At 38.9% G+C, this 11820-nt stretch overlaps 2 protein-coding genes across 3 annotated transcripts; both read right to left on the bottom strand.

Annotated features, from left to right (window-relative positions):
- Window positions 1-1942: 1942 nt before the first annotated feature.
- Window positions 1943-10066, bottom strand: OR2A9 (olfactory receptor family 2 subfamily A member 9). Of its 2 annotated transcripts, XM_070264239.1 has the most exons (2): window positions 10034-10066; window positions 1943-3113 (listed from the first exon to the last, which is right to left on the bottom strand). In XM_070264239.1, exon 2 carries the CDS (start codon window positions 3107-3109, stop codon window positions 2168-2170), a length of 942 nt encoding a protein of 313 aa, XP_070120340.1. In that variant the 5' UTR covers window positions 3110-3113; window positions 10034-10066; the 3' UTR covers window positions 1943-2167.
- A 541-nt stretch (window positions 10067-10607) lies between these two features.
- On the bottom strand, window positions 10608-11540 carry OR2A7 (olfactory receptor family 2 subfamily A member 7). Its single transcript, NM_001391047.1, is given in 1 exon segment — window positions 10608-11540. A coding segment is annotated over 1 exon segment (933 nt).
- Between the last annotated feature and the right edge of the window lie 280 nt (window positions 11541-11820).

Below are 11820 nucleotides of genomic sequence, written 5' to 3'. Positions count from 1 at the left end.
TCTTTAGCGAATCTAAGTCCTTTTCTGTCTAACACCTAATGCCCATCACTTGGTCTTAGTGATTTGTTTTATTTCATCCTCTTGATTTCTCTGATCTTTATCCACAGATATGCTCTGAAGAGGCCATGTTACTCAGTGGTCTTGAAGGTAGGGTCAGGAATCAGATTGCCTCAGTTCAATCCCGGACTGGATAGTTGTTAGCTGTGATACTGTGCAAGTTACTCAATCTCTTGGTGCCTCAGTTTCCTCACATGTAAAGTGGGGTTATTGATTGTCCTTTGCCTCAAAGGGCTGTTTTGAGGATTAAAGGAGATAATAAGTGTACAGCGCAGTGCCTGACCTGTAGTGAGAGAGACAGAGGGATAGAGCCAGAGCCAGAGCTAGACAGAGACAGAGAGACTGTGGTGTTGGTGTCTTGGTGTATGGGTTCTGGGCCTTAGCTGAACTAACTCACCAATCTCAATGAGAATGATCTTTATTCTCACCTTCTTCGTGTTCTGTATTCCTCTAAAAGTCCAATGATTTTTGTGACTCTGCCCATAGGATTCACTGTCCAGGACAACCATCCTCTCATGGATGATCTTCCAGGCTTCGCAGAGCACAGATGAGTTCACTGTGGCACACACGAGGCTGTGAGGAAACCCTCCTTCACTTAAACACATCCTTCCTTGGGATAACTTAGTCTTGTTTTTTATTTGACAACACTGATACTGATATACTAGATTGTTGTGGTTAAGTACAGAGGGCTCAGGAGCCAGGCTGTCTGGGTAAAAGTCTGACATTTGCTACTTTTTGGTGTGTGCATATATAAAATAGACTGATAATAGGAACTTTGTCGTGGATTTGTTGTGATGACTGAATGAGACGATCCATGTAAAGTGCTAACCGTATACAGCATATAGCACTGGATAAGTGATCAATCAAAATGTCAGCTATTATAAAAACTCATTTTGTTTTTACAGTCAGTAAGCTCTGCTGCCAATACACAGTATTTAAGAGTTGAGTTGAGCAATTATTAATTCCCAAGTGAAGGGCACACACTTATTGTTCTAAGTCTTATGTTCACTCTTACTGTGAGACTGAGAAAGGCTCTGGAAGCTAGTGGCCATAGTAGTCTCAGGGCAGTTTAGGAAGTGGATTTTATAGGCAACACCTTAAGAGGCCACCTGAAATGTGTGGGACTCATCCCCGACCATTGGATTTGTCAAGTAGAATGAATCAGTAAAAATCAATCCTCCACCAAGGCTGAATAGCCAGCTATACTGGGTTAGCCACTTACGCTATCTGGTGAAATGTCCTATTTCAGGGATAAGACATCCTAATGAGGGAAATGATGCACATCTGGACTAATCAATCTGGAATTGATGATGAAAAGACGCTGGAAAACCAAATATAGAGGTAGTCTGTGCATCTTCATAATTTACAGCCCCACACTCAAGATTTTCTGGAAAATCCATAAACAACCCAAACTATTTTCTTTGATACCAATTATCAGCCTATTCAAGGGGATAATGCCCAGTTTTGCCCTTTTGCTAGCTACTAGCTAACCAATTTACCCCACAGTTGTAATCAAAGTGCACTGTTCCCACACTGTCTGCAGGTTTTTCCTTCTCTCCCCTCTCTTCTCCTATATACCTTGTATTAATTTTGTTCCTTCACTCGGCCTTCTCAGTAACTCCCTAATATTAGTCAATTTTCATATGAAATTTCTCAATGTCATGCAACACAACTCAATATCCCTCAGTTATTCTTTAGCAGGGTGAGTCCAATTGAGGGAGAATGGACAAGTTTGTGCTGGGTTAGGGGCATCACTTCCTTTCACTGCAGCATTTTTTTCTTCCAACATATTGTGGCATATACAGTTAGTGAGTTTATATAGTTAAATAAGGGAGACAGATAGACTGTATTCAACTTTTGGAAGCCAGAAAATGAGTTAAAATAATTTTTAATTGCACAGATATTTAATTCAATGATAAATAAAAGAAAAAATCATGTCTGATAAAATCATATCCAATAGAAAAATCAATGAATGCAATATATCTAAAACTTTTCCTTCAAAGGAAGAGGGAAGACTTACTCTTGTGTCATTAAGGCACACATACGAAGAGAGTAGTGAACTTTTCTAGATTTAGGCAGTAATCGAGCACTTAGGCTAGAGATTCAAATGTCATTCCAATTGGGAATGACTTTCCTTGCACAGCACTCTCCTCAGAGCACCCTTGACCTCTGAGTTCCTCAGGCTGTAGATCAGTGGGTTCAGCATAGGGTTGAAAAGACTGTAAAACAGAAAAAGGATCTTCTGCTGCTCCTCAGGATGGCGGGATTTGGGGGCCATGTACATGACGATGGCGCTGCCAAAGAAGAGCCCGACCACACAGAGGTGGGAGGAGCTGGTGGAGAAGGCCTTTCTGCAGCCCTCCCCTGACTGGATCCTGAGGATGGCAAACAGGATGCGCATGTAGGACACCAGCACCAAGCAGAGGGGCTCCACTAAAACAAACACAGAAGCAACAAAGATGACAACTTTGTTGAGTCTCGTGTCAGCACAGGCCAGCTTGAGGACAGACAGGATTTCACAGAAGAAGTGGTTGATTTCATGAGGCCCACAGAAGGGCAGCCGCAGGATGAGGCTCACATGGACCAGGGCCAGGAGAACGCCACACGTCCAGGAAGTCACCACTAGGGTAATGCAAACTCTCCAGCTCATGATGACAGAATATCGAAGAGGATGGCAGATGGCCACGTACCGATCATAGGACATCACCACCAGGAGAAGACATTCAGTGTGAGCAAAACTTAAAAAGAGAAAGGTCTGTGTCATGCAGCCAGCAAAGGAGATGGGCCTGGCTGGATTCAGGAGGTTCACCAGCATCTGGGGCACCGTGTTGCAGGCATAGGCTATGTCGACGATGGCCAGGTGTGAGAGGAAGAAGTACATGGGGGTGTGCAGTCTGGAGTCCAGTGAGATGAGCCCCAGGATGACCCCGTTACCCAGCAGGGTGAAGGCATAGAACAGGGAGAAGAGCCCAAAGAGAAGCATCTGAATCCTTGGACCAAGACGAAATCCCAGTAGGATGAACTCCATAACCATTGTCTGATTTTCCTTCATTTCACTATTAAAGAGAGAACCAGATAGCTATATGACATCTATTTTATTTATTGTTTCATAAATTTTTGGCGTGTGGAAAATTAATAGTATACATCTTTAAGAACTCATAGAATTATAAATAAGGGAAGGAAACAAGGGAGTAGAGAAAAAAGGAAGGAAGGAAGCCTTACCTGTTTAAACAAATTTAAATTGTCTCTGTCCATTAAGCTAAATTCTTTACCTGCTATCCAATTTTACAGAAGGAAAATATGTCACCAGTGATTACCTACCTAGATTACTACCTAGAGCCATTGACCCTGTGATGAAATTAAGAAATATCAAACCAAATGACAAAGAAAATAACCATGAAATATGGATTGTCTCAGCACTACAAATGTCCAAATCTGTAAGAGAATTGCTGGATAGTAGAAATAATCAATAACAGAAGAGCTTTAAAAATGAGAATGGTGGGGCCCGCCTGGTGGCACAGGGGTTAAGTTCACACGTTCCGCTTCTCAGAGGCCCGGGGTTCTCAGGTTGGATCCCAGGTGCAGACATGGCAGTGCTTGGCAAAAAACCATGCTGTGGCAGGCGTCCCATGTATAAAGTAAAGGAAGACAGGCACAGATGTTAGCTCGGAGCCAGGCTTCCTCAGCAAAAAGAGGAGGATTGGCAGCAGATGTTAGCTCAGGGCTAATCTTCCTCAAAAAATGAAAAAAAACTTCGGTGCTTAACAAACTTTCTAAATTTATTTTTTAAACACATAAGGCATAGGAAAATATTTGGCTGTGAAAGACACACTCAAATCCACCCACTTATAAAATAGTAATTTCCCTTCTCAATTTTCATTTCTTTCCCTCAATGTGAAAACATAAATGAAAAAAGAAATACAGTACAAACTAGATTTTTTCATAGCCAGATTGAAAGACAGATGAAAAACAAGGCCAGAGTACATCAATATTCTTTAAGCACAGTAGCCCTATTTGTTGCAAATTTGTTTTCTTTTAAAGCAGTGGGGAAGTTGAGTGATAAATTAATAAACATAAACAAATGAACAGACGTCTAAATGTTGATGTCCTTATATTAGATCTGGTTTCTTTTAAAATATATTTTACTATAATTATGCCAAGTCCAGCCCATTCCTTGCAAAGGAAGTAAAATACAGAAATTCAGAAGAATTTCACCCTTGGTAATCTGTATTAAAACAGGATTTTATAAATTTGGTAAAAATAACTGAAGGATTTACAAAGTGTTTTAAACAATTAAATTTTGGGTATACTTTTATTTTTTCTTATTTTATTTGATACGTACGTGACATATCTAATATTAGTTAAATACAATCAAATGGATTGCAAACAGATTAAATTTCTCACAGGCTTGTAGGGGTGAAGGAGGTGGCTCAAGATTGAAATACATCCCATTCCAAATGTAGCTTTTAGGAAGAGTGATGTCCATTAATTTATAAATGTACAATTTCAGAATTTTGAAAATGGCAATCAGTGAACTCTAAAGTTCTAAAGTAAATATCTAAGAAGGAAATCATTTCCTATATAAAGAAAACATCAAAACTTGATGGAACTTATATTTTAAAAAGAAAATCTCGAAGTGATGAGCTGAAAAGTTCTTTTCTGAAGTGGTGGGCATGGGTAAAGCAGAATTCCTAAGGTAATCATCTCGTGTTAATCCATAGCTCAGCTGAACTGTAGGACTGTTTACTTGCAAGTAACGAGGAAGAACCGAAAACTAATTCATTTTATTGTTTACATAGGTATAAGCCAAGACTTGGCAAAGTTGTCTTATGGGGTAAGGGTTGATAAGTGATTTTTCTAGATATTAAAACTAATGTGGACCATAAAGAAGAACTGACTGTCAGTTCCAACTAATTACAGTCTGTTCGAGAATCTCCTGAAGATTGATAATAATGCATCATACTATTATGTGCTTCCTGTGTATGGGGACTTAGAAGCACATAATGAAGCGGATTGATTGTTCTGAGCTCTGTGAAGATGTTACTGGAAAAAACGTGCTTCAGGAGAAAGCTCAGGGATAAACAGATAAATACAAAGGTGTACATTAAACATAAACATCCTCTAAAAAGAAAATGTAAAGTCTCAGTGACTATCTTGTCCTTCTCCCACCTTGCTGCACCACCACCTAACACCTTGGTCCCTTTTCTGTATTCTTTCCATCCCCGCCACAAAAACTTATCCGCCAACCTACAGAAAATCTAATATTTACACATATTTATTGAGTACATTCTAGCTGCCTGCTACCGTCTTTAGTGCTATGCTTAACTAAAGATAAATATAAGACAGATTTAGTATCCATTTGGCTTCATCTTCCACTGCAATATGTTCTCATAGATTTAATATGAATTGTGACTTTGCTTACAATAATCAAATGCATAATTCATATAACCAACATATTAATTTTACTGAAATGTAACATCACTCCATAATAAACCCTGCTATATTTCCTTTGGCTAGGAAAATTATTTCATATGTTCCATCTAAATTCATAATACAGAAATTTCTTCTTTTCTTTGGTGTCAACTTCTTTTCTTTAGTGTAATTTTTTCTCTATGATGTGGATATTTCTCCACCAATGAAACAAAATTAACCAAATCCTAAACACCTTTATATAATTTGTCTATAAAACTTGCATTTGATTTTTCCCTGAAAGCACTCATATAGAATATGAATGATGAGTATATATGTTTAACATTAATAGAAAGTATTTATTTTTCTTTCCAATACTTAAATAAAGAGTGGCAGTAACAGAGACATAGTTCATAAAAACTGTATAGTGGAACACATCTAAGAAGAACTGATGGTGAAATAAAATAAGGCAATCTCGTAGCTCCCACATTTGGACGCAAGGACCTTAGAAAGAAAAAGCACCTGAAGATTGGTCACTGTCCTACTTTCTAGAAGCTTCTGTGGGAGCTGCAGAACTCTCACTTCTGTTCCTGATGGGAAATGTGGCAGAATCCTCAGAAAAGGAAGTTTTATTCTCTGATGGGCTCAACCTAGTTGGCAGCTCTGGAGGGCTCCTGGAGGGAGTGGGCCATGAGATGTAGTGCATGCCCACCTCCACTGGGAAGGAGAGACAAAGCAATTCTCTTTCTCTATTCCTGTTCTCATCCCCAGCAGGATGCACAATTAGGAAACACAGACGCCACGGAGCACACCTCTGAGACAACGTGACTCATTACAGCCCCGGAATACTGGGCATTATTTGGATTTCATGAATCCCAGCTCTGCCCTAGTTCCCAAATCTCCAGATGGTTGAGGTGAACCTGTGAGGAAGCAGAACCAGTGTGACGGTGAATAAGCTCCTGGCATTAACCTCTGTGGCTCAGCTTCTCCCCACTGTAATCTGGACCCCTTGCGCTGCAGCAGGAGTGGGAAGAAAGGCCCCTGAAAAATCAGCTGATGCCAAGTAACGACTCGAGGTGTGGAGATGCTGTAGAGAGTGGGTTACGGAGGCATGGAGAGGATTAGTGGGTCCAAGGAGAGGCCAAGGTGTCCCAATGGGGCTTATTAGGATCTGCCTGAGGGAGGGTTTTCTAGGAGGTCGACTGTTGGAAGTATTCTTGAATCTCCATTCTGAGTCCAGCCCCTCAGGAGAAGGGAGGAAAGGACTCTCTCCAAGGAGGCAGCTTCCCCTAGAAGCTTGCTGCCTGTTCTGGGATTGGGAGAAGATTTGCTACCTAAGATATTGTCCTATTTATTTGTATTTGTCTGTGTTCTTATACTGGACATGAGATGGTCAAAATGTTATTTTGGAAATCTCCTATCAGTCAATCATGCAATTTACAAACTAATTAGTTCATTACAGTGTGATTCCTGCCTTCCTGGGATTATGACATAAACTTTGGGAAAATTGGGCACAGTTATCAAATTTTGAGAACATTTCTGTCTGTGCTCCTGCTCTGTATATCCACTGTGGGAAGAAGCACACATTTAGGGACACCCAAGATGGCTCCCAATCATATGAGAAGCCTGGTGCATATCGGGCAATCCATAAATATTGGGACCTTTCTTCTTTCCTTTCTTTTTATGTTCCAGGTGACCTGCAGAAAATGTGGAAATCAGAAAACTGACATATAAGAGCAAAAATTAGCAGCAAACTGAAATCCTGTGAAAACAATACTTTAGGACATAGTTTTCTAGGTTCATCACCATGTGACCATCAGTTATGAAAAGTTAAAAATTTGAACTAAGACAATAAGGAATTAAATATAAATGTTTATGATACCAAATGAACTTAAATCTAGTAATATGCATAATCTCAAAATTACATGTTTTTTATTGCATATCAAGGTAACACAGCTTTTACCTTGTGGACAACTTTTAAAAGTGGTCAGAATAAAACAAACATATGCAAAATATAAATATACACGAAGGAAAATAATATACACAACACAGTCAGCTCTTACTTGCAATAAATGTGTTCACAAATATTTACATCATCTGTCAGCATTGGGCATTTTCTGTAATCACTGACTTTATTTCAACCTGCATTTACGACACATATGGTTATAGCGAGGTCCACTATAACTTGGACATAATTTCCATTTAAAAGTAGAATACGTAAAAATCAACATGTCGATAATTTAAACACCTCCCAAACTAAATTACTTTGATAATTGGTTTGCAAAATTTTAGCTTTTAAGTGATGAAATATATATCCAAGTCAAGGATGAACATTATCTTCAGAATACCATGGCAGGGATGTAATTGATGGGAAATAACAATTGTAAAATGTTATTAATGGTATTTCTGGAGTAATTATGTGTGAACAGGTCAAAAGATCAATGTTTCACTTGAAATCTTGAAAAATGGGAAAATACAGAGGCAGAATTTGTTAGAGCTTGTTGAGCAAAGCCCAAGACATAGAAACTTCAGTTGGTAGACACCTGGGTTCTCATGATGAGAATTGTGATCTATGGGGGGAATTTTTTCTACAGTTTTGAAAAAATACCCTTCGATATGACTCAATTCCATTTTCTTTGATTCTAGGCTCCTTGACCCATATTTTTGTTCTTTATTTCTCAGATTTTTAAAAAGAGAACTTGAGTATCTTAGATAATGTGTATAGTACTCCTTTCCCTGGGAAGAAATATCTTCCATTATAAAGGTTGAAATTGGCATCCGAGTTAACCATGATTATCTGGTGAGTCCTGTGAGGGTCAGTCATTTCTCTCAATTATGCTTAATTCCAGGTTAACTGATAGCAACCTTGTTTCTGGACCTACCAATCTGATGACCAAGACTTAAACCCCTAAGGGTTTTCTCAAGAAAATTGTTTTCTGCCACTTTTTGACTTTCATTTTTGAAGTTTAACACTTTATGAGACTAGGTTTGCAATGCCCATTTAAAAAAAGGCACACAAACAACTTTCATCAATACATCAGTGCTTCTGAGCTTTTTATGAGGTCGTGGATCTCTCTTTACAAGACAATGCTGAGGATCTCCTTGTCATTCTCCTCTCCGGTTCACACACACTGCACGAGTACAGAGAACTTTGTTTATATTTTCAAGGATCCATTGAGCCACTGAGAACTGTCCATGTGTTCCTTAGTGCCTATAAACTCCCAATGAAGAATCCCGCACTGGATAAACATTGATGCTCAGATTATGATTTCATAGTCTGATCATCAGAATTACCATAGAAATGATGAATTAAGAGGTTAGAATGCTTTTGTCTGACTCAATTAAGCATAAACTTTATTAAGGACTAAACATTAATCCCATAATCAAGAACACTAATCTCTTTATTGAAATGATGATATTTGTTCAATAATATAAAACAATTTGATGCAATTAAGTAGTTTCTCTTAATCTCCCAAATTCCTAATTGTTCAGCAGTGTTCGACTCCACTAAGCCAGGATAGAACTTTTTTCTCCAATTTACTCTAGGGTTTAATTTACAATCAATACATTGCTATAACCGTGCCTTTACATATCTCCAAATCTTATTGCTTTTCCAGTAGCTGAGACCTGACTGTATTCCAAAATAACATTTTAAAAATTATAACTTTAAAAAGATGTTAATTTACTTTGTACCCCTTGAAAACAATATTTTCTTCCAGCAGTAGAAAAAGAACAAGTAATAAAATTTTGTCTATGTCTTTGCTACAAACGAACGTGGTCACACTGTTCATTGTTTTCCTTCATTGGGAGGAAATCTTTGCGACTGCACAGGCACTTCACTTAATCCTTTTTTTTTGAGATTATAGTAATGCACATGGCATTCTATAAAGAGTATCAGGAAATTCCTGTTTATGAAGCTCTTGTTTGAGACTTGTTCATTGCACGAATAGCCAACGAGTAATAAATCATGTACTTTTTCTTAATCTCCAAGGGATCAACTAGCCTCTTGGGCATTCTATCTTTTATTCATTTCCTTTTTATCCATCATATGCATCACAGACCTAATCCTGTGAACATTCTCTTATAGAACTTCTCCCATATCTCTATTTTCTAAACAACAATCGAGAAACTTTTTCAAAGCTTACACACTACATAGGTAGTGGGTATTGCAAGTCCTTCCAGATTTCTGTGAGAAACTTGGTTTTATCTTTAAAGCATTGAGACAGAAAAAATAGATTGATGTCATGTGGTGGGTAAACAGGAAAATGTACATAGAGTACATTTTTTTAAATCTCAGATTAGAAGATGGTGAAATTGAACGAGGTCACCCCCTGAGATGTATCTAGGAATGCTGATCCCAGATGAAGCAGAGGGTTGGATTCATTATCTCCAGATGATCCAGCATTGAAGAGTAGAGACAGTGACCCTCACTTTCTGTACCCAAAGAGATCACAGATTCTCACAGGCTAATCTAGGCTACTGTGTCTACACCTCTATCTTCCTTAGAGGTTCACCTTGCAGGAAAAAAATGATTTTGCTCTAGAAGGTGGTTACAGGAAGTACTCACAATGAGGCAATCCAGATCAAGTTCTTCTGTTCCAGGAATCTGTCAATAAATATAAAAAAATTTCATGTGATCAAGTAAGTTTGGAAAAGACTGGCTAAAACTTGAAATAGAATTCTTCTTTATTGTAGGAATTTTCAGTTTTCACTTTGCTAATGTGAATTGGGAACCCTAAAATGAGGTACCTAAAATGCAATCCTCCTCAAACTTATTTGACCACAGAATGTATTTTTAAAGCCTTCTTGAGGGGCTAGTGCTTTGAGGAGGACATTTTGGGAGATATGGGGCTGACCATAGCTTGACTGAGATATTATAAAGGGTGTTGTTCTAGATCTATGGTTTCCAAATCCTGGTCCGTCGACCAGCTGCATCACAATTTGCTGCTGATAATATTTGAAGACAGACTTCTAGAATACATCTCACATCTACTGAATCAGTGATCTACTGGTGGGGCAGCAGATAATTCTACTTTTAATTCTTGTGCTTTAATTCAGATAATTCTTGTGCTGAGTTCAGTTTAGAACCCCTTGAGATAATGTCTTCCTAGGTCACTGTCAACTCTGATGCCATAATCTTTTCATAAGACTCTCTCTCTTCTCAGCACTGTCTTTAAGGCATTCTTCACTTCTTTGTTCCTCAGACTATAGATCAGGGGATTAAGCATGGGATTGAAAAGGCTGTGAAACAAGAGGAGATATTTCCTCTGCTCCTTTGGGTTCCCATGCTGAGGCCCAACATACGTGATAATGGCTGTGCCATAGAAGAGTCCAACCACACAGAGGTGGGATGAGCAGGTGGAGAAGGCCTTTCTTTGACCTTCCCCTGACTGGATCCTAAGGATGGCACCGAGGATGCACATGTATGAGACTACAATTGATGAGAAGGGTCCCACTAGCACAGAAATTGCTCCAGCCAACACTACTATTTCATTGATGTGGGTATCTGCACGGGCAAGTTTGAGAACAGCCATGATTTCACAGAAAAAGTGATTAATTTTCTGAGGTCTACAAAAGGGTAAAGATAGAAGTAAAACTAGATGAACCAAAGACAGAAGAACTCCAATGGTCCAGGAAGTCACTGCAAGGGTGACGGAGACTCTCCAACTCATGATGGCAGAATATCGGAGGGGGTGGCATATGGCCACATACCGATCATAGGACATTACCACCAAGAGAAGACATTCGGTGACAGCAAATGTCAAAAAGAGAAAGGTCTGTGTCATGCAGCCAGCAAAGGAGATGGGCCTGGCTGGATTCAGGAGGTTCACCAGCATCTGGGGCACTGTGTTGCAGGCATAGGCTATGTCGACGATGGCCAGGTGTGAGAGGAAGAAGTACATGGGGGTGTGCAGTCTGGAGTCCAGTGAGATGAGCCCCAGGATGACCCCGTTACCCAGCAGGGTTAAGGTGTAGAACAGGGAGAAGAGCCCAAAGAGAAGCATCTGAATCCTTGGGGTGAAGGGAAACCCTAGTAGGATGAACTCCATGATAGATGTCATATTGTCTCTCATATTCCTAAAACAGAGGAAATTGAGTTAATGTTCATGTTTTAAGAGAAGTCTTCAAAAATAGATTTATGTTAACCTGTTTGATACCTTTTTGTTGGATAGAGAATTGTTCAGAAATGCTTTCAGTGAATTTTTGTGTTTTTTGATGAATGTTTAAAGACTATATTTGGTAACCCTAAAATAAATTTTAAAAAATATTTGTGTACATGTACACATATACATACGTTTCTCTTGTTGTGGCTTTCAATGTTTTTAACAGAGGTTAAATTTTCAAAATAAATAT

This window comes from Equus caballus, chromosome 4 (genome assembly GCF_041296265.1).
Source record: "Equus caballus isolate H_3958 breed thoroughbred chromosome 4, TB-T2T, whole genome shotgun sequence".
Taxonomy (NCBI): domain Eukaryota; kingdom Metazoa; phylum Chordata; class Mammalia; order Perissodactyla; family Equidae; genus Equus; species Equus caballus.
The sequence above is the reverse complement of the archived record's forward strand: the minus strand, read 5'-3'. Positions and strand labels throughout refer to the sequence as shown.

Excerpts from the sequence above, each read along its gene's own strand:
- OR2A9 (XM_070264239.1), bottom strand. The coding sequence starts at position 3,109 with ATGAAGGAAAATCAGACAATGGTTATGGAGTTCATCCTACTGGGATTT.